This window comes from Eucalyptus grandis, chromosome 4 (assembly GCF_016545825.1).
Source record: "Eucalyptus grandis isolate ANBG69807.140 chromosome 4, ASM1654582v1, whole genome shotgun sequence".
NCBI lineage: Eukaryota > Viridiplantae > Streptophyta > Magnoliopsida > Myrtales > Myrtaceae > Eucalyptus > Eucalyptus grandis.
In genome coordinates, this window is record NC_052615.1 from 16,023,585 (window position 1) to 16,047,629 (window position 24,045).

General features: G+C 37.6%; 2 protein-coding genes across 2 annotated transcripts; both read right to left on the minus strand.

The window, feature by feature from the left end:
- Positions 1-5,144: 5,144 nt before the first annotated feature.
- Positions 5,145-8,659, minus strand: LOC104441134 (cysteine-rich receptor-like protein kinase 19). The gene is given in 7 exon segments (XM_010054142.3): positions 5,145-5,874; positions 5,946-6,096; positions 6,296-6,533; positions 6,795-7,005; positions 7,109-7,227; positions 7,321-7,461; positions 7,622-8,659. Coding segments are annotated over 7 exon segments (1,998 nt in total). The 5' UTR covers positions 8,409-8,659; the 3' UTR covers positions 5,145-5,523.
- Positions 8,660-15,617: 6,958 nt separating this feature from the next.
- On the minus strand, positions 15,618-16,600 carry LOC108954021 (cysteine-rich receptor-like protein kinase 25). The gene is made up of 2 exons (XM_039310748.1): positions 15,859-16,600; positions 15,618-15,625 (listed from the first exon to the last, which is right to left on the minus strand). The coding sequence occupies exons 1-2, from the start codon at positions 16,598-16,600 to the stop codon at positions 15,618-15,620; spliced, it is 750 nt and encodes a 249-aa protein (XP_039166682.1).
- Positions 16,601-24,045: the final 7,445 nt, after the last annotated feature.

Sequence of the window (24,045 nt, forward strand, 5' to 3'; positions counted from 1 at the left end):
TGCTTAACGTCAGCACGCGTCGGTCCGCGGACCGGCGCGTGCCGGCTCGTCGGCCGGCGGTGCGCATGCGCCGGTTCGCCAACCAGCGCGTGCGCCGCACGCGCTGGGCGAGCCAGCGCTTCCGGGCGCGTCGCGCCCACGCGCATCGCGTTCCGGCCGCGCGTGTGGGTGCGTGCGGCATCTCCCGGCGTCGCACAACCTGTTCCCGGACTCGTCTCGATGTCGCCTTTCTTCCTATGCCATCAGAATTTGATTGCGACTTACGCAAACTCGGAAAAAAGGACGTACGGTGCTCGGGTGTCGGGATTTCTCGCCCGATCCGTACGGCCGAAGAACTTTTTCACGAAAAATCAATCGAAAGCACGAAACAAGATCGGGAAAACATGAAAGCGGGCTCTGATACCAATGTTGGGAATGATTGATCCCGAAATACCGGATTCGACACTAAATCGAACCCCTAAATCAATGCGGAAGACGAAGCCCGGGAAAACGAACATGCATCACCGATCCTAAAGCACACCACGGATTCGAGCGTACCTTTTAGCCACAGATTAAACACCGACGTTGATAGAGGAAGAGAAACTGAGCAATTCGATCCGATGAAGCCTTGAAGGGAGGAAGAACAAGCCGTATGCTTACTGTCTTTTCTTTTGGGAGAGAGAGAGCGTGGAGAGAACGTACGTCTTTTCTTTTTCTAAAAACAACGGTATATTTTTCTCTCTCTCTCCTCCCTTTTATACCTCTCTCCTTCCACGGGCCCTATTCCCATAGGCCGAGCTTTTTGGGCCCAACTTGGGCGGACGGGCCTTAAGCCCATCTAATAAAGCTTTCAGAATAAACTCAATGTGGTTCAATTTCGTATTGACTAGGACTTGTGGTACATAACCTTAGACTAGTCATAAGACCAACTACAGGACTGGTCGATTAGCCTAAGGATTGACCATAGGACTAGTTAAGTAAAACTGACCTACAAGCTAGCCCATGAACTGATCAAAGGGCTGATCAACTAGGCCAAGACCTAGCTAGTAAACCTAGCTGCAACCCCTTTTTTTTCTCGATAAAGGGGATTTCAAGCTCGGTTTGGCTAATCAAGCCAGGTTGTGTCTGGCTTTGTTTGGGCATGGCTTAGGCATGAACGTCGGGCCAAATAAGGTTGTCGATCACGGTCAAATATGACTAATCCTTGCCCAATGACAATGCCTTCAAAACTTATATATTTTCCCAAGGTGCATTCAATGCCTTTGGCATGTAGTTAATTAGTGCACATTGACTAAGGGGGATAAACTTGGCATGAAATGCTCTTGCCTTGGAAGACAAGTTTGAAACTTGGACTTTGGCTCATTAATGAATGGCCACCTAAGCTTAATTTGGAGGGTTCACACTTAGGTCTTAGAAATTAAGTGTGAACAAATGTGAACACGTGCGAATATATTCAATAAAGTGTAGGCTACTAACGAATATGTGTCCCTATAGCCTAGCCTAGTTATAAACCTAAACTAAGTGTGAGATCTTGGAAGCCAAGAAAGGGACGACACACCCATTGGAAAAAGGAGCCAGCAAGTAAAGCCTTCTTGGACAAGATAAGAGTGCTTCAAATACATTTGGTTTCTAGTTATTCAATGCCAAGATGAAGTGTCCAAGCTAGCCTATAACCTAGTTTGAAACTTAGAAGATAAGGATGCCCAACAATTGATACTCCTTGACCAAGTGGGATGCTTCATTTTTCCAACTAAGATTGTCACCTTTGATTTTCGAAATTATTGAACTTCTGCTATTTGCCAATTTTACATAGATTTTTATGGTACGAATTTAAATAAATTTTCTTCTTGCAAGTTATTCAAAACATCTTGATCTACAACATATTTATATTTATATTTTTTTAGGTGAAATGGTAGGGACGACGGCCCAATCATTCACCATTTGGAACCTATTTCGTGGAGTGAAAATAGTGACCAAGTTGACTTTTTGAATTTTTATAAAATTTTTCATTTTGAATTTGGACATACTTTCTTCATAAATTTTTTAAAGTACATCTATTTCTACAACATAAAAAAAAAAAAAAATTCCAAGAGTTTTGTGAAGATTTAAATTTTGAAATGAGTCTCTCTCTCCAACCGTTGAATCTACTCGACGGACGAATTTTCTGGGTTGTGTTTAGTGATTTGATGCTCTTTCTACAGAATGAAATGGACTTGACTTCCTAAAAAAAAGTATTTAAGGTCTTCTCTAAAACATATTAAAATTTCATAATTTTTCGATTCCGTTTGATAAAGTAAAGACACCGATTTTAGAAATTGTTCAAAACTGTTTTTCTCACCGAGGAGGTGTAAGTCACGCCCAAGCTTGGACTCAAGTCCTTAAATGCCACATTGAGGTGTCCTAAGCTACCAAGCTAAAGTCATATCCTACCTTGAGACTTGGTGACCAAGTTACCTAGCATTTAATGCTTCTTGACTTAGAAAGGAAGTCTTGATTTTTAAGGCATTGAGAAGAAGTTAGGATTGCCAATAAATATAGAGCATCCATCCCTCATTCCCACAACATACCACCTCATCTACCTCTCTTCCTATCAAAGTTTGGCCCCTCTTCCCTAGGATTTTTTGTCGCCGCCCTTGCCATCGTGCTTGTTGTCATCACCAATTCAAGGCCATCGACCTAGAAAGTTGTAAGTAAAACTTATTAATATTTGGCTAGGACGTCGTGTGATGCTATTCTAAGCATGTGACGAGTCATTGACTAAAGTTCATTCACTTGTTGTTGCTTGAGGTTGGGTTGTGACTTTGTTCCTTAATTGAGTTCGGTTCTTGTTTGTTGAGCTTGGCTCATGCTTTGACTTGAATTGCTTTGAAAGAAGTCCGATTTTGTGTACTTGTTTGATATGCTTCGGATATGCTTTGACTCAAACCGATCTAAAAAGAGTTTTTGTGAAAGTTTGTTGTTTCATTACAAAAGTACTTTAAACTATTTCATAAGTGCATGTACTAGTTCACGCCTCGAGCTTTGAAAAAATGTTCGGTCTTGGACGAACATGGGACCACGAAGGATCAGTCCTCTCTTAGTCTCAGTGTGATATCGAGGCATATTATTCCTAAGCCAATTTGGTACTAGGTTGGTGAACATGTCATGACGGACCAATATTTTCATATTCTTAGTGCAGTATTGAGGTGTATCGTTCCTAAGCCAAGTCTAGTACTAGGTCGGTGAACATGCCATGATAGGCCGGTCCTATCATGGTCTTGGTGCGATATTGAGGTATATCGTTCCCAAGCCAAGTTAGGTACTAAGTCATTTCACACACTTATGCATGGCATGCCTTCGGGCCCTTGAAATAAAAGCAAAGATAAGAACTGGATTGTGATGTTTGATGCATGAACACATGATGGACTAATTTACGTCGTCGATTGGTAGATTCGGCGACAATGCCCCCTCGCCAACAGGATGCCCCCATGCCAACATGATGCCTTGTTAATAAGAACGAGATGCCCCCATGCAAATGGGATGCCTCGTTAGAAAGACGAAATGTTGTAATAATTAAAGCCGTCGCCCTTCGATTAGGGGATGTTGCCCTATTAAGTTCGAATACCTAGTGGATTTCAGAAGAGTTGATGGATTTCGATTATTAATAAATGAATCATGTGTGCATGAGCCCCTCATATTACGAAATGGATCTTGGTTATGATTGCATAACATTGAGTAAGGCGTGAGTTCCTAATATTATGGAATGGATCTTGTTTATGCTTGTATAATATTGAGTGAGGTGTGAGTTCCTCATGTTGTGGGTGAATATTGGGTTATGTTTGTGCATTGTTGAGTGAGGATTTCGCATGTTTCAGCCAAGACAAAGGTTTTATTTTGCTATTGATTTGCCATTGCCTAATGTTTTGGATGAGTCATGTGCTTATTGATTGGCGAGGCATCATCCTACCTAGAAACTAGTGGGTTTTACTTACTAAATCTACGACTCACCCCATTGTTTTTCAGAATTGTAGGCATGGAGGTCTCACATTAGTGCTGAAGTTGCAGTCTCATTAGAGGAGCTAAGGTTTACTCGGCCTTTTGAACATAGAAAATATAGTGGTTGTATATATAACGGTTTGTGACAAAAGGACCTATAAATGTTACTGATTTAAATGTGTATTTAAAAGTGGTTGTTTTCCTGACTATTTATTGTTGTTTGGGTGTTGTTTGTAATGCTTCCACATGTGCTTAATCAAGAGATAAAAGGAACATGATGGTGACGCGCGTGGGATGTTTGCGCCTAGGACATTGCAAAAATAACCCTTATTGCTCGTGACCCTAGAGATGAGATTGGGTCGTTATAACCAAGGCATGAAACCAGTGGCCACCATGCACAAAACCACGGTTGGCTTTCGCCTGGCAAAGTGCCACTGCCCTTTTGACCTGCCATATTTCCTGCCCTTTGAGGCCCCCATGACCTTAAAAGGATGTAGCTATCAGCATTTTCTATTGCTTGAATTGAGCAGAGCTAAAGTAGGTCATCAGTTGCACTATTAGACAAATTTTAGGATTTCAACTATTTGGAATTTTAGGACTTAAATGTTCTTTCTCGATAAATTGTGGGATTTTTGGTGCATTTGTCTAGATAAATAAATGTTTTTTTTTTTGGGTAAAAAAAGGAGAGAATAAATGTTAGTAACTATTTAAATAAGAGTTGATAACCTAGTCATACATAGTAGCTTAATAGGAGCATCATTAGTAAGTCACATTAATTCAGGTTGGTAATCTCTAATAATAGCTATTAAATTTAAGTGGTTATTAATTAAGATAAATAAAGTTAATAACTCAATAAAGATGGCAAATTAAAGAAAGAACCAAATTAATGTTGGTAAAGCTAAGAGTTGGTGACCCAAAATTAATTGGTAACATTATCTAACAAAAGTTGGTAAGTAATTCTAATTTAGGTTGGTAATTTAATATAAGAATTACCAATTCTAAGTGTCAGTAAATTATACAAATAAAAATTGGTGTGTTTGTACAAGTTAGGTACTTCCAAACTGTCATAGAAAGCTAGATTTTTTTAATAATAATGCCCGCAAATTCTAACAAGTTGGTTGGAAAAAGGTTATCGATCAACTTTTTTAATCCACAGTTCTTGACAGTTACTAGTACTTAATAAAATTTTCTAATATGGAAAAAAATCCTTATTTCAGGTACAAAATAACGTAATTATGCTCTTACAAGAGCATTTTTTTTCTACTGTCTCGAAGAATACAGGAAGATAAACCACACCAAACTAAAGAGTTGATTGAAATATGCTTCTCTAACATTCATAGTTAAAGACAGGAATGAGTCCCTCCGCTTCTGATTGTTACTTTCTAAATTCTTCCGGTTGCTCTCATTGAGAATGGACTCTCAGACACTTCGTACTTTGGAGCTTGAAGATGCTATTTCTTGCAAAACAGAGTTCGTATTCTTTGTAAGATACTCGGTTTTGACCTCTTGGCTCATGAATTGTTACAATGATCAGTGAATTTCGAGGTGACCATGATCTTTTCTCCTTCTCTATCGAGGAGCGACATCAGTAAGACAGTCGCTGATCACTGAACATTGCAGCATCATCTTGCTGCTATTGAGTCTCTCACTTGATTGGTTCGAGTTTTGATCTTGCGATTGTTGTTTGTGCTCCACTCTTGGGATGAAGAATGTAGGTTGCTCAGGCACAGGGAGGCTAACGGAATTTGCACTATTAAGCATAAGAACAACTGTATCCATAGTAGGTCGGGCTTCTCTGTTGTTCTGAACACAGAGCAAGCCAATGTGAATACATTTGATCACTTCATTTGCAAAGATAGATTCACTCAGCGCTGGATCCACAATTTCCAAAGGTGCTCCGATTCTCCAGTGTTCCCAAACCTAGAACAAACATTGGTACCGTCATTAATTTATGAGAAGCGAATGGTATTGCAAAATCATATTGTACTCACATAGTCTACGAGGCTCGCATCTTGATCTGATATGTAAGAGTAGTGACTCTTTTTGCCAGTTATTATCTCGAGCATGAGCACACCGAAGCTGAACACATCAGATTTTACTGAAAATTGTCCATACATTGCGTATTCAGGAGACATATAGCCACTGTAAAGCAATTCAAATAGGAAGACAGTCATGATTCTTGCGAATGAACATAGTTTGCTCAAGGATCAAGATGTTAGGGCACAACATACTCTGTACACTAAAAAATCTAATTAAAGGCAGAATCTGTTAGCAAAATTATTGCAAATTATCTGGTGGGGTGTTCTCATTATGAACTCAAGTAATATGAAAGTGAACTTACTAAGTCCCGACGATTCTGTTTGTACTTCCTTGAGTCTACTTAGCACCAAAAATCCTAGCCATACCAAAATCTGAGATTTTCGGGTTCATATCATCATCAAGCAGGATGTTACTAGCTTTGAGGTCACGATGGATAATTCGGAGCCGAGAATCTTCGTGAAGGTAAAGAAGACCACGCGCCACCCCAACCATGATCTTGTGGCGGGCAGACCAATCCAACTGTACGCTTTGCCGAGGATCTGTGTTGGCCAGATTTTGTAAATGTTTGTGTCAAAAGATGCTCTACTTCATGTTTGAATCTAATTGACAAGTGATCGTTGTAACATTTAATTTCGTTTTAAACCATCATCAGCTCGTTCAAATGATGTCCCAAGACATAACTGCTAAAGTTTTGCTTAACCATTGGACATATTTCTAGATCGTGACTAGGATTGTAAAAAGGGAACAAAACTGAGTGGACCGGAGTCATTTTTAAAGAAGATGAAGAGCGAGGTGCGAACCGAAAAGCAACTGGTCGAGGCTTCCATTAGGAACGTACTCGTAGACCAGTATCGTTTCTTCTCTTTCCATGGCAAATCCTAATAGCCTTACTAGATTTTTGTGCTGGAGCTTGGCTACCAATTCGACTTCGTTTTTGAATTCCTGCACGCCTTGTTTGGAGCTTTGAGACAACCTTTTTGCAGCGATTTTTCTCCCACAAGGAAGTGTTCCCTACAAAATGCGAGACATGAATGAAAATGTCAAAGACAGATCATGAGTAGAGATTCTCTCTCGGTAGTGCTATGTGTGACATCTCTATGTTAAAACTTCTTACCATGTAAACTGGACCGAACCCGCCTTCCCCTAATTTGTTGTGATTTGAGAAGTAAGCTGTGGCGACTTCAATTGCACACACATCAAATTGCAGGGAATGTAGTTCCGAAATTTCACTCCCTAGTTTGTAGCAATAAGCCATCAACTTCTCAATACGTATAAACCGTAAGGGAAAAGACTAATTCAAGCGTGTAGACCTATGACATTTCTTACCAATAGGATCTTTGTCACGGTTCCTCTTGTTCTGTTTTCTTTTGCGGATAAAGCAGAGCACGGCACAAAGCAGCATGACCGCTGAAGTTGCAGAAGTTATCCCAGCAACTAATCTTGATGAAGAATGCCTTTTCTTTTCTACTGTATTTCATTAGTTGGAGCCTTCATTAGTATATTGGCGTTACCTTTAGCATCTACCAAATATATGGTATGGGCAATTAATATTTTACGTGCCACCAGACACGGTCAAAACAGTAAAGAGAAACGCGTTATAACTAGTAAAATAAGTCGAGTTCTTTACCTTCAGAGAGCTTTGCATAGAACGGGTACACCTCGAATCTGACAAAGCAACTTGGAAGCAAGACTCTGCCCCCAATTTTCCCGGTTTGGATCGTCAGGAGATTAAAAGTCGCATTCTGCAGGCAATCCTTACAGTTGGCCACCGAGATATCATGCCTGCACTGGACAAACGTGTAGAGAGTTCTGTCCCATAATTTGAGGTAGGCCTCTTTGTAAGCATACTTCTTGTCTAGTCGTTCAGCGGCTGGGGTTATCAACTGGTTCATTGTTTTGCTCAATAGATTCATGAACTCAGCGGGCTGTTTCATGTTCTCTGCATTATACTCATACAGAAGAGGCACTTTGTCTGTGGCTGAAAAGAAGTCACGGTCCGAATACCGCAACATGCACTCATCGAACCAGAGGATGGACACTTTGGCCATAGGACAAATCTCTTGGATCCTGACGCTAGCATCTGTCACACATTCCACGCACACATCCTTGGTGACATCTCCCCTGCATAAGAAGCTGCCGTACACGGCATCGGCATCACCTGGCTTCCCTTTGCTCATGTTGAAGAATCCATCGCCTGAGTTGGCACGAGAGGAAAGGGACTCGAGGAGAAGTTTGAGGTTGGTCTCATAGGTGCTTTTCGGACTAAAAGTGCTCGAATTCAAACAGTAATGCCTGCTGATAGTAACGGTTGATTCCGCTTTCAGGGTGAGAAAACTAAGCATGAAAATGAGAATTGCAAAAGGCTTGGTCATATTGTTTTTCTGGGACTTGGATGGAAGTTCTTTCCCTTTCATTTCAGCACCATGTAGTACAAGGTATCTTGATAAACAAACTTTCTATTCTCTCTCCCCCTCTCTCTCTGACATCAGATGGCCACTCCAGATCACAAACCCGGATGCTTAGTTTTCTACGCACGGGCACAATTCGGAAACTTCATCGAAGATCTGACCGACTCCGTGGGGCCACATTCCCCATAGACTCTAGTAAATTACGCAGGACTTTACCGGCCAAGAAAGAAGAAATTGAGACTGTATGCATGAGAACATGAATCTTGGTGGCGGCTTCCAAAACAGCAGTTAGTGGTGCAGGGATTTCTTTACGGTCTACTCGCATGGACGACCGGCGGGTCATTGCCATTCAACTAAAGCAATCATTCTGCAATATTATTTCCAGCATACTTTCTTTGAAGCGCACTTGATAAGATGGAAAGAAATTTAAACTATTCAAGTAAAGTTAAATTGGATTTATTCGTTAAATGAAACGTTCGTTGGAATCCACTAGTTTATGTTCTTTGTAGTAATCAACGGCATCGAGCATATTCTCCCCGAGGAACAATGGCATGAAAGAATATTCCGGAATATTTGATTGGGAATTAATAAAGATGTGGCTCGCAAAACATGCATTGGCAAATAGTAGCCTTTTTGGGCCTCCATTTGGTTGATTTTTGCTATGGGGTCTCGGCAGCAACAACTATTATTTCATACTTCTAGCCGGAAAAAAAGCTTGGTCGGAGAAACGGAAAATGTCAATAGCCTTTTGAAGAAGAGGCTGATAATTTATAAAGTAAATCATTTTCGATGTGTTTTTCGGCTCGTTAAAAGACATCATTCGAGCGATCGAGGGTGAATCAAGCTCTGTCATCCTATCCAACGTTTGAGAAATTGCAAGCGAAGGTACAAATTTTCAGAAGTTAGTTTCTCAACTATTCTTTGGATGTGTTTGTTTGAAGGAAAAATTTATGATAAAGGAAATCACTTTTTGAGAAATCATTTTCTGAGAAAATAATTATTTTTTTTTAGACGGTGATATGTAACCGAATACATTTTTGGTATTTGGATCTCATTAGAAAAATAATTTTAATCTCATGAATTTATTTTAGACAAAAGGAAAATCAAATTTTTAATTTTTTAATTTTTATTTTCTTGTCTTTCTTTTTCTTTTTCCTTCTCCATCCGTCAATCATCGAGCCTTAGTGATGATTGGTGACATCCACTAGTGAGCTCAAGCTCATTGGGATCGAGTGATCTCAACCTTGTATGGATCAAGCAAGCCATAAGCTTGCCGAGATTCGGTGACCCATGAGCTCATCGCCCTTAGCTGAGCCCGAGCTCATTGGGACTGAATGAGCTATGAGGTCACCTAAATATGGTGAGCCTTAGCTTGCCAACCAAGGTCATGGCTAGTTGCTAGATTGCCGACCATTGCTAAGGCATGCAGTTGACAAAGGAAGAAGGGAAAGGAAAAGAAAAGAAAATATAAAATAATTTTAAAAATAATTTTAAAAATTTTAAAAATTTTAAATTTTAAATTTTTTTTTTTTTATTAAACAAACATTTCATTAATCGAGGACCCAAGCGAAGACTCATGCATGATTTTGTGGTCCAAGCCTACGCCTGGGAAGTCGACCATCAAGTAGCAATTGGAGTGGATGACCAATGAAATGGGTGGCTCGGCAGCAGCTTGAGCTTTAGCCAAAGCTTGCCTAGAAAAAATGAAGGAGCTTCGGGTGGTAGGTGTCGCTCGAGAAGGGGCATCGTGGTGAAGAAGATGACGTAGGGAAGAAATAGAAGAATGGAAAATGAAAAAATTTCTTAAAAAGAAAAAATCTTAGAAGAAACAAAATTCGGATAGAGTGGGCCATTTTGAGTGTGTGGGCTGGAGTCACTTTAGGCCTAAGTGTTGGGCCTCAGTTAAGTTGGGCCCAGTTTATTAAATTGGTTTGGGCTTAATTTTGTTTGGGCTTCGTGATTTTCTATTTGAGTGGGCTTGTTTTGAATAAGCCTATTTTTGTCCGCAGCCCAGACCCGCGAGATCAGAGTCAGCCCATATTCGGACTGGGCTCGAGAGTCCGGCCCGGGTCCCACTTTCGGATTTAAAATTTTAAAAATTTAAAAAATCCCGAAATTTTTTATTTTTTCTAATAATCTGAAAAAACTTTCAAGATAGTTTTTTCGAATAGTTTTCTCTTAAAAGGTGGGAAATCATTTATTTTTTAAAAGTCATGAAAAAGTCTAAAAATTAAATTTTCGAGTAGTTTTATCTTAAATATGTGCGAAAATCTTTGATGAAAAATCATGCTCAAAATTAAATAAATTCCTAGGGCTTTACAATAGGGTTTGAATTTATTTATTTTTAAACGAGTGCCCTTGATCATGCACCTTCAATATGACAATTACATTTTCCTTTTAGCTAGTCAGGATTGACATTTTTATTATTTCGTAACATTAGATTCTTGTTTTCTCTTATAATTCAATGATTTATTGGTTACTAATTGTTATTTTAATGATTACGCACCCACATTATTACCTCATATGTTAATGGATAGGTTTTAAATTCATCTAGACTACCTAATAAACATTTTCTTGAAATGGATAAAATTAGGAATTGAAAATGCACTGGTCGATTAATTATTGTAATTAAGTTCATGATCCTAGATTTTCTAATTGAGTAGGAAGTGAGATATACTTCTATGTCTCACTTAGCTTCTAATTGATCTTAATAGACTAGTGACGATTTTTTATTAGGAAATCATTATAGCATCAAGTGAAGCTAAAATAGAATACCTTAATATTGCGTGGGATATGAACTTGGGAAATCCCTTGCCTTTTCAGGTAATATGCCTAAATCGATGTCTTTTCCTTTTTGAAGGGGAAAGGTACGTTGCGACATTAGGAATTGTGGTTTTTGATTTAGGATTTGTGTCATTACATTCTAAATCGATTTGGGATTTTCAAGTGGGTGAGAAATTTAAAATTTTGAATAGCCAATTTGGAGAGGAGTACGTGGATTTCGTCATCAAAATTATAGTGGCAACTAGTGTCAGGTACAAATTGGCGTGTAGAGCCAACGCTTCGGATGTACATAAGATAATATTCGAAAAGAGGGAGTCAAGGGGAGTTGACGTGAAAAATAAGGCCGATTTTGGGTTCAAAGAAAAGTTAAAAGGACAAGTGGGTTAGGAAAATTTCTACTTGAGTTTTTCCATTATATGGTGAATCATGTTTACTTAGGAATAATTGAACTTTCAACATAGTGATAAAACATACCATAGCAAGAGTAGTTCCAAATTTCTTATAGATTTTACTTGGAACCTAAAACCTACCTATCGGAAGCTTGAATTTGGAATCTATTTTGTCACAAGTTCTATGGTCTAATAGGTATATATATAAATAGTTAAGCTAAACAAAAATGAATGCAACAATAAAAATGAAAGTTTTTCATTTGTCAATAGTAACAATCATAAAAGGTGAATACGTAAAATAAAATAAATAAGAAATTGTTCAAAACACGTAACATACAACCTAAATTAGAGAACTTCAGTCATCAATTTTTTATTTTTTTGGTCAAAACTTCAGTCATCAATTATCCATGAAAAATTGTTCCAAATTCTAACCACCTTAAATAACAAAAAACAACAATCATAGTAATCACTCAATAATAGTTTTAAATCTAAAATTATTATTAACTAAATTAAAATAATTATTAGAAAGCCCCTCCATATATGTTTATTCCGCCTCAACTAGTAAACTCTATTTACCAATGATAATCTATTTATTAAGACAATTCACATGTAAAAAAAACAAAGAAGAGATTAAATAAAACATTTACCCATTAGATATATAAAATAAATTACAATATATAAAAATATAAACATCACTTTATGTTCTAGTTTGGGAGACAAATTAGGGATTTTATTTTAGTTTCCCAATCCGATTCTGGTTGGTTTCAGTTCCAATTCCCAATTCTCAATTCTTGTTTGGTTATTATGGGAACCGGGAACCAAACCAAGAACCGATAGTTCCTATAAAAGTGGAACTGGTTCGGTTCTTTGGATCCCCGTTCCAACCTAAAATCATGCTCACCTCTAAAAATAGGGTACCGAATTGTAAACATTCCTCAATTGCTTGTTTAAAAAGCGCACTCGTCATTAAAATCCTTCGCAAAAAAATAAAGAAAATTGAAGTACATGATGTCAAATGAATACCTTATACATGAGCTCAATGTCAATATATGTATATTTTGGATATTTCACATTACACGAATTGTGGCATCCTCAAGAATTGAAATTAACAAACCCTAAAAAGTAATCTCCTAAACAAACTCTTGTTTTTTTCCACAAAAAAAAAAAATAAAAATTCCAGCATTCCCACTTATCAGCCAACAAAATTCAAGTAAGGGTTCCTTGTTGTCTGTAATGAAGTCTATTTCTTTCCTTAATCGTCACAGATGGATTTAGAGGCGACTAGATCAATGTGGGAGGATTGCTCAACATGTTGTTGTCTACTGATCAGACCTGGAAAACTGCTTGTATCAATCACGTCCTTCACTGTATTCACATACGACAAGTACTTGTAACTAAAAAGTTACGTTGAATAATTGATCAGGGTGATGAACTTTGTAACATTGCATTGCCGATTTTTATAACTGAGAGGTTGTCTAAGAGTTGTGGTATCAGGTCACTTCCAATGTAAAAATTATTTTTTGACTTTGAGCTTGTCGAATAAAATCTGGCTTGAAGTGAAGTGGTAAAGTTAACCATCAGCAGTCGGTCGCAAGTTCATCGTCTTGAGAGTTTCTCTTCAATTTCCAGATTCACCAGTTTCTCCTTCTTGACTGTGTCGTGGATGGTGATTCTTTTCACGTGCAGAAATCCGGTGGTGAGGGCACCATAGGACATGTTCCCAACCTTTTCTTGAGGGCATGACACATATGAAGAATCACTTTCAGTCCCAGACCATGGCGACTTTATCTTGCTATTAGAATGGTTCGCTTTGCAGGTAGATTGATCTGAGTTCAGAACACAAGGTGTCCGTTTGTATTTCTTACAAGGAGAGAAGAACGAAGGTCTTTGAGGCACTGGGATGCTTATAGAACCGCTGCTTAACATGAGAACAACCAAATCCATGGTAGGTCGGTCTTCTGGGTCATCTTGCACACAAAGCAAGCCAATATGCATGCATCTGAACACTTCATTCATGGAATAAGCATTAATTAAAGCAGCGTCCACAACTTCCGACGGTGTTCTGTTCATCCAGTTCTTCCAAACCTGAAATTTTAGTTATATGAGCAACTTTTGTTTAGATCACTGTTGTTCTTCGGTTAAAAGTGACGTTAGCCGTAAAAAAGAAAAGAAAGTGCAGTATTAAGATACTCACATAGCCTATCAAGCCCTCATCGTAGTCCAATGAGGAGAATCGGCTATTCTTCTTGCCTGTTATAATCTCTAGCATTAACACACCATAGCTGAAGACATCAGATTTTATCGAGAACTGTCCAAACATCAAATACTCAGGAGACATGTAGCCACTGCATTCACAATTTGTTAACACCGAAATGAGAGGATAGCCTAGAAAGTCTCACTATGGATATAAAATGCTTGAAACATATTATGATGAGTCTGCAATTCAAGCAAAATGCTCCAAGTTAAATGCTAATGGCACACTGTTCATTACTAGTAATAAGTCAGATCAGCAGATGTTGAACTTACTATGTTCCAACGATTCTACTTGTGCTTGCTTGATTCTGATTAGTATCAAAGATGCGGGCCAGACCAAAATCTGAGATTTTTGGGTTCATGTCAGCATCTAGCAGAATATTGCTAGGTTTGAGATCACGGTGAATAATTCGAAGCCTAGAATTTTCATGAAGGTATAGTAGCCCTCGCGCCACCCCTACCATGACCTTGTAACGTGCTGACCAATCCAGTTGTCCACCGAGCTCAGGATCTATAAGCCATAAACAATAATCTGTAAGTTGCATGAACTCGTACTTGCATAATGCTCATGCCTAGATCATCACATATGGGTGATTTCATAAATTTCGTATTAGTTTCCATTATCATGTGGCTTGTTTCATTCCATATCTACTTCGTCATTAATGCTCGATCTCTAAAATTGCATTCATCAATGTAAAGAAATAACAACAAAGAAACAAACAGAATAATAACAGGACGTTAGTCTGTATAATGACATCCTACTATCACTAATATCTCTGGTTTGTCTTTGTTTAGCCAGAATTGTATTTGCTTCTCATTTTCTCTGAGTGAAATATATCATTTAGACTGAAACGCTGGTGTGTCAACTTGGTGAATAGGAGATAAAAGAGAAGCGAACCAAATAACAAGTGGTCGAGGCTCCCCTTCGACACGTATTCATATACTAGAATTGTTTCGTCTCTTTCCATGGAGAATCCCAGTAGCCTCACTAGATTTCTGTCTTGAAGCTTGGGTAGTAACTCAATCTCAGTCTTGAATTCCTCGATTCCTTGTCCAGAGATCCTAGATAGCCTCTTTGCCGCAATTTCTTGACCACCAGGTAGTGTACCCTGATAGGAGAACTAGTTGCATAATCTCATTTTTTTTTTCTATTTGACTAAAGTGGATAAGAATAAATTATATCAAACTTCGAGAGGCTTTATTGTAAACCCCAATATGATAATACATTAGGATTATATATCAAATTTAGCAAAGATCAGCTTCTCGATAACCCAAAAGCAAATGACCTGATTGAAAATCTTATTTACCTTATAAACCGGACCAAATCCACCTTCCCCTAACTTGTTGTCATCCGAGAACTTGTTTGTGGCGGCTTCTATTGTTTGCAGATGAAATTGCTGTGAATGGAGATCAGAAATTTGCCTCCTAACTGGCAGTCAGAAAGTTCGGATATCTTGAGACTAGTGAAATGGAATCAATAAAACCATATGCATAGCATTGTTTTGTCGAGTTACCAATAGGATCTTCTTCTATGCAACTTTCAGCATCCGTTCTTAGAACTCTTCTGCATCCTCTTCCTCTTAGTAAGTACCAGACTATCATGTAAGATGGTAGCGACAATCCTACGGCTGTGGCGAGAATTGCAGAGGACATTTTCAACAGAAAGTGCTTCTTCCCTGTATTTCTAGTCAGAGTTAATAGTTTCATTTATGCATGAAAGTATGGCTCCTTCTAGTAATGAAAATTCACCTTTCAGCACATATATGAGACAAGATATCCCCCAACTCCATTACAAAGCTGTTTCAGACAGTCACATTTTTTCCACTAACCGTAATGAGCCGTGACTAGTTTTAACTAAAAATATTTTAATTGTGGTTGAATTGAAAAGAAAAATTCTTTTGCTGGCTGAAAAACTCATCTCGAAGAGCAAAGACAGAGCTCAAGTGAACAAGATAAATTCTGTTGTAATCTTAGTAGTAACAAGCATGAAAATGAACTTTTGCGAAAACAACTATGAGGTTCTACCTTACCTTTTGAGCTTCTCCTGTGGTGAAACGGGTATATCTCGAACCTGACAAAGCAACTCGGAAGCAACACCTGGCCCCCGATTTTCCCCTTTGGGAGGCTTAAGAGGCGTGATGTGGCGTTGAGAAGGCACTGCGAACAGTAGTTCTTGGAAAGATAAGGCACGCACTGTGCGAACGTGTACAACTTTTTCCGCTGAGTAAACTTGGCTTCCCGATGGCCATACATCCTGGGAGGATGCTGAGCGGCCTCTATTGCCGCATCCATCGTCACTTTCAGTAGCATCATGAATTGATCTGGCTTTTCTATGTTCTCTTCATTGTATCCAGACAACCGAGGTTTCGTCTCCACAATCCCGGTGAAATTTGTGTCGGAGTAGCGCAACATGCATTTACTGTACCACAAGATGGAGACTTTGGTCATCCGGCATACGAGAGTTATCTCAAGCCTCGCATTCTTGACGCATTCCATGCACTCTTTCTTAGAGACATCGCCTTTGCACATAAAGCTGCCATAGACGGCCTCACTCGAGCTCGTTCCACTGGAAGTGAATAAGAACCCTTTATCAGCGTTGGTATCATTGACGAGATCATCGAGAACATGATTGAGGTTGGCGTGGTAGGTGCTATTGGGAGTGAAAGTGGTTGAGTCTGAGCAGTAATGGCTGCTCATGGTGAGGATCGATTCAGCAGCTTTGATGGTGGAAAGGCTGAGCATGAAAGAAAGTAGAATACGTGTCATCGCCATCTTTTTCTCTCTCTTTTGTTGTGTGTGTGGGGTTTAAGATGAACGAGTGGGATTTGTCTTTCCATTCTATTGTGAGGCCTCCACTAGGGTCTTTAAATAGGGTAAAGGACTCCGAGTCTATTTGACCCGGCGGACCATCGTCCACTTTCAACCGCGGATTCTCAAGAGATAAAAGTAGTTCGCCCCGCGTGAGCCGTTGCTAGGTCCGTTCCCACTTAAGGCGAAAAAATTGATATGACCAGATTCATTTTGACTGTATCTGGCCTATACTAAAGAACAGAATTTACAAATCATCATGGGTATCGTTTCCACTTTGCATTCTCTATTTCTAAAACCGCTTTGCATGGCAAGATAAAAACCGCAAGCACTAAGACTTTATTGATCTTCATTCAACTTTTAGCCTGGAATCTCAATAGCTACAGCCAACCTCTACAAACTCTAGGGCTACGCCGTTTGGATTTTTAATCAAGATAGTATTGCATAAGATAAAATATGAGATTAAGAGATTTTACTATATCTTTTCTATTATTTGGTGAATCACAACAATGAATTCATATATATTCAAATCATATAATATATATTGTATAGTATAAGTGACATATTAGTGAAGATGAATCTAAAAATTGTATAAGTGAGGATGATAAAAATACCTTGTGATACTTTTGCCTACTTCATTTTTATTTTTTCCCTCTTTTTTTAATTATTTTATTTCTTTTTACCCCTTCCATCATTTTCTAATAATTTTATTAAATAATAAACTATATTAATGTACCTGAAATATTAAAATACTTAAAATATGTAATAAGTATAAATATATATTTATTTTTATATATTGAAAGATAAATAGAATTAAATTTGAATATATAAATAAAAACAAGATTAAATTAATAAACTAAATTGTTGTTATTTTTACGTTATTTTGAATTTTTTATATTATAATTTAACTATTGTTTATATTGAAATAAAATTTAATTTAATTATTTTAAGAATTTTATTATTTGAGAAAAAAAAAAAACTTTCCTACTAGGAATATTAGAAATCATCCTATCTTTATCTTATCTTTCCCATGGGATAATCTATTCAGGCTATATTTTTCTTATATTCAATTTTATCATAACTTGACCAAGCACCAAACGTAGGATAAATCCTATCTTGAATGTTATCCTAATTGTAAAACGTAAGCTAAGATCTCTCTACCCATCATGAGCTGCCACCATTGATAATTGCCCCACCATTCTATCATGGTCATGTTCGCCATGTTAGAACGTACGTGCAAGTGAGTTGTGTTAGAAAAATTCCACGTTGGAGAATTGATGTGGTGTAAAGTAGTTAATATATTATAATTGATTTATAATTTATTAGCTTAAGTTTTTGAGCGAAGGTGAACACAACTTGATATAATAATGGAGTCCATTTGGCAATCTCCCCAAGCTAAGGTATCGGATTTCTACTGTGCGCTCACAAAAAATGATATTAGAGCTCATAATTACAGTTTCTAGGCAAGTGGACATTGTGGCATAAGAAGTTGATACAAAATGATGCCTGAATTAAGGAGTAGCGAACCTAAAAATATTAGAAATCCCACGTTGGAGAATTAATGTGAAGTAGTGCATTTAATATATCACAGCTTGGCAACTTTTTGACAACCAAAAATGACCAATTTTATAAATCAACAGATAATAGACTTCATCCATTATAGTAAAAGATAGAAGAATAAGAAATTTAATTTCTTTTGATTTACTTTCCTATTCAAAATCAATAAAAGACACTTCATATCTTTTGTCAATTCACACATCAGTTCACACAATTCAAAAGTTATTTCATTGTCCATTAAATTTTGATAAACCATTTTTTTGGATATATCAAAAGATATTTTGTTTTCAATTCAATTCTGCCCGACATGACCTTAATCGGAATCATTAGATAAAGAGGGAGGATTTTACGCATCGAGGATTACTGTTGCTAACCACAATGTGAGGTGGATATACTCATGTGGCAGGCGACCACATGAGTTGGGGTAATGTGGTTCTTGATTTAGGATTTGCCTAATTACATTTTAAATTGATTTGGGATTTTCAAGTGGGTGAGAAATTTGAAATTTTGAGCAGCCAGTTTGGGGAGGAATACGTGGATTTTGTCATCAAAGTTATAATGGCAACTAGCGTCAGGTACAAATTGGTGTCTAGAGCCAGCGTTTAGGAGTCAAGTGGAGTTGATATGAAAAAGAAGGCCGATTTTGAGCACTTTCAAAAGAAAAAGTTGTAGGACAAATATGACAGAAAAAATTCTACTTGAGTCATTTCAGTAACCTTGCTTACAAATTGAACCAAAAAAAAAACTACTTGCACAGGAATAGTTGAACTTTCAAGATAGTGATAAGACATACCTGAAAATTATAAACTTACTTATTCAACAAGTGCACTTGTTAAAAAAAACATTTAAAGAAGGTACGCTATGCCGAATGAATATTTTGCAGAAGTGATTTTTTTTTTTTTAAAAAAGGTTCTAAATGTCAATATTTGTATATTTTGGAAGATTTGGACATTTCACATTGAATAAAACACAAATTGTGTCATCCGCAAGAATTGAAATTGACTAACCCTAAAAATAAACTCCTAAACAAACTCTTGTTTTTTTTTTTTTCCACAACAAAATATTCCAGCATTCACATTATTAGCCAAAAAAGTTCAAGTGAGGGTTCGTTTTTGTTTGTAATGAGATCTATTTCTTTTTTTTTGGTAAAGGTAATGAGATCTATTTCTTTCCTTAATTGTTTCCATAAAGACGGATTCAGAAGTGACTATGTCAATGTGGGGAAGAAAACTTGACACAATGTTGTCTTCAAATCAGACCTCAGAAAATTGCTTATGTCAATCACACCGTCCATCAAGGAATGAGTCATCTCAGGTTTCATATAAGTTTCACATAGAATTTGTGACCTACCCGTTGTTCTTTAATATTTGGAACTTAGAATCTATCCTATTTATTGAGAAACTCGGAATCTATCCCATCACAAGTTCTAAGAGCGATTTCAAGGCCTACTAAAGTTCCACATGTACTCTTAATTGAATGATTATAATGAATTATTACATTTAATGACTATCATTTGTTACAATCCATTAATCACAACATATATTTACATACATAAATATTATGAAATATTAACAAAGTAAAATTCTCAATTATGGATATCGTCAGAAATGGAAGCTCGGAATAATGATTTTAAATTATACACTCATAATTAGAGATAATGGAATGCATGAAAGAGTAAGAAAAACAAAAAGACCTGTTCCAAATTATAAGTTTTTTATTCTAACTAAAATTTAAAATCTATCTGTTGGAATACTTCTCAATTTTTGAAATTTAAAATCTATCCAACATATCTTAGAATTTGTTATTGAACCTTTCCACTTATTTGATTTTAAGATTCCTGATTTTACCCTCAAACTATGCTCACTTTTAATCTATTATTGTATTTACATGTGAAAAGTTGTTATCAATTGAAAGTTATGCCAATAATATCCAAGAGTGATTAACTTTATAACTTTGCATTATCGATAATTGGTGGTCACCTCCATTTATACAATTTAAAATATGTCTTCTAAAACCTCATATCCATCGTTCTCTTCTAATAAAGGCACGACAATTACTATTTCCACGACAGGTTTCTTTCAAAAGTCATCGACAAGGCATCGCTCCAAGGGAAAAGAGAAGCAACCGTGCACATGCAAGGGACCTGTCAAATCAACGGAAAGATCAAATCAAAGAGAAACAACAGTGCAAATGCAAAAACGGAAAGAAAGATTTGCAGAAGCTAATGGAAAGAGAAATAACAGTGCAAATGCAAGGGACCTGCCAACGTCAAATCAACCCAAAAAAGGAAAGATGTTTGCAGAAGCTAATGACCCGTGAAGCTTTGAACTTTTGTCGTCATTTAGGCTGTGCATAATAAAATTGTTCTGTTTCTTGATTTCTTTGTTCTTCTCTGTTCCTCGGGGAACAATTTTTGAACAAAATACGCGTTTGGTTGTTCGGGAATAAAAAATAAACATGAAACATGTTTGGTAAATTTGGATAATTTTTTTTTATTTCTTTTATTTTTTCTATTTTTTTCTTATTTTTCCTTTTTTTCTTTTTTTCTTTTTCATTTTTTTTTTCTTCTTTTGGCCGGTCGCCGCGAGGGCCGAGCTCGCCCGGGGCGGGCGGGCGCGGCCTCGCCGGCCGCCGGGCGAGCTCGGCCTCGCCGGCTGGGCGAGCTCGAGGCCGGATCCGGCGAGATCGAGCTCGCCGCCGGCGCGAGGTCGGCCTCGCCTTGATCCGGCGAGGCCGAGCTCGCCCGCGGCCGGCGAGCCTCGGCCTCGCCGAGCCACCGCCAGTCGGCGTCGCCGGGCGGTGGCTCGGCGAGGCCGAGGCTCGCCGGCCGCCGGGCGAGGTCGGCGTCGCCGGATCTGGGCGAGCTCGCTCGCCCGGCCATGGCGAGGCCCTCGCCCGGCTACGGCGAGCCTCGCCGTGGCCGGGCGAGGCCGCCCGCCGTCGGCCGGTCGCCGCGGCCGTGGCCGAGATTTGAAAAAAAAAGAAAATAAAAGAAAAAAAAAAAAAAGTTTTTAGATTTGTGTTCGAGAAACAAGAAACACAAAATTTGTGTTTCTTGTTTTCGTTTCTTTTTGTTCTGAAATAGAAAAAAAAGAGAAATCGCAATTTCTTCCTTTTTGTTCCCAGAAATTTTAAAAACAAAAAAAAAAAGAAACGCAAACAAACGGGGCCTTAGTGTCATCTAATTTTTATTTTTATTTTTTTTACGAAAGTCCTTCGTGAACACTTTATGTTTTGTTTAACGTGGACCTTCTGTTAAAGATCTAGCGAAATGTGTTGATAGTGCCGTTAAAATTTTGCCTAATCAAAATTTTTTTTTTTTTTTTTTTTGGTTCAATATCGCACTTGAAATTTATTTGTTTGCCAATATCGTTGTTAAAGTATTATGTTTTAGCTCTTCTATCTAACATACTTCGCTTAAGCATGGCTAGAGTCATCAAATATTCTTTTAAGATAAATTTTGATGACTCTTATTTCGGACTAATAATTTTCAACACAACTCCTCGATAAGACATCACCCTATACATGTTAACGTGGAATAAAACCTAATCATGCCAAATAACAAACATGTCATGTATGAATTAACCCTTTTACCCGTTTACAACACTATTGATCTCAAGAGGCATCTCAAACTTTTTCTCCTCTCAAATTCTCGTGGCCCAATCAACCCAAATGCTTTGTTATATGTTTGAGCCAAAAGTCTTTCCTCAAAAGTAAACTAGAAAAATAATAAGATATGTATTGATGATACTGCTAGCACAAATGATCTTTTACGTAAAAAGTTAAGAAATGAAAATTCTCGTACACTCATGGAATAAATCTATTCATTAAAATAACAAATTATACATGCGTCAGTGCCTTATTTTGTTTGTGAAACGATATTTTTACTTAGTTGGCATACTGAATTTAAAATATATATTGGTGGGGACTCGCCATAAGTTCCAATTTCGCAGCGACTCGCCTCCGTCCAGAAGACAACATGTAAACACAAACAGGAAAAAGAGAATATAAATGACGGCGAGAATATAAAAGACAGCGGAGAGCGCGAAACACATGCATGGCCGACACCAAATAGTCAGGTCAAACTGGGTCTCTAAACGTAAATCATTGAAAATTTAGTGATGGTGGGCCTGAAACCATGCTCGTAGACGAGCGACTTCCCAATTCAACAATATCGTTTGTCTTGATTTTAACCTTTGAAACGGTTCGAGGGCTGGCCGTGTCTCCCGAAAGAGATCATAAGAAAGTTGGCAGGAGAATCTGTGTGCACACCGCGTTGACTTACAGCTAAGTCTCCAAAGATGACTTTCACCTCTGATTGAACCTCCAACCACGAACGGTAATGACCTCCAACATTGAGGATTAGGGAACTAGTTGAAGTCAGACTAGGAAGCGAAATGTTTTTAGTCCAGGTGAGGTTTTTTGAGTGCGGAACTTCAATCTGAGAACCAGGTTGTGAAGGGAAGCCAAATGGGCATGCATAGATTCTGCTAAATCTGGGAGATCTGGATTCAATTTTAAGAATGAGAGAACACTCTTGTTGGTTGCAACGTCGGTTGAGAAGGGTTCGAGCATCTTATGGGGTGCTTATGGCGGCTGGATTTGGCAATGGTGAGAGCAGTACATAATGAGAGGTTATTTTTCCTTGTTTTGGTCGAAAAGAAAATTACATGCAGAGCATTTTCTTTGAAACTTTTGGTATGATGGTGAGAAGTAGATTCCACAATCCCAGTTGCTTGGTTTCTTGGAGGCGTAGCCAACGCCACTGCAACCCAAACGCACGAAACCGTGGTCGGCCTTCCCCGGCGAAGTACCACTCTCAACCCACCACCATTCCCCTCTTGAGGTCCATATAATCTCATAAGGATGTCATCCTAGCAATTTCCGTCACTAGAATTGGGCAGAGCAAAAGTAGGTCATTGGTTGCATTATTAGACAAGTTTTAGGACTATAACTACTTGAAATTTTAGGATTCAAATGCACTTTATCAATAAATTGTAAAAATTTTCCTGCATTTGTCTAAATAAATAAAGGTTAATTACAACTTAAATAAGAGTTAGTAACCCAATGCTATGTGGTAGTTTAATGGGACCAAAGTTAGCAAGTCATGTTAATTTAGATTGGTAATCTCTAAAAATAGTTAGTAAATTTAAGTGGTTGTTAATCAAGATATATAAATTTAAGGGTTAATACTACCAAAAATCCAAAATCGTTACATTTGTGACAAATTTACTCCAAACTAAATTTTTTACTATTAAAAACCTCAAATTGGTACGTTTATCACATGTGTATCAGTTTAAAGACTATCAATTTAAGATTTTTTGTAATATTAATCCTAAGGTTAATAACTCCATAAAGACAGTGAATTAAAGAAAGAAAACCAAATCAATGTTGGTAAGCAAAGAATTGATGACCCAAAATTAGTTGATAACATAACCTAACAAAAGTCTGTAAGTGATCCTAATTTAGGTTGGTTTTATATTTATTCAAAGTTCTAGTAAGTTATATAAAAAAAAAAAAATAATTGGTTTGTTAGTATATGTTAGGTACTTTCAAACTCTCAAAGAGAGCTGATAATTTCATAATAATATCGGTAAATTGCTAACATATTACTTGGAAAAAAGTCATCGATAGATTTTTTATCAACAATCTTGACACTTCCCAGCACTCAATAAAACTTACTAGTAGTGGGAAAGCTTCATATTTTTAAAAACAGAATAAAAGCAATATGCTGTTACAAGACCAATCCTTTCTATAGTCTCAAACAATAGAGGAAGATAAAACATAACAAACCTAAAAGGCAAAAAGACACTAGAAATATCCAAAAATTTATGTGGCACTCATTTTAGTGC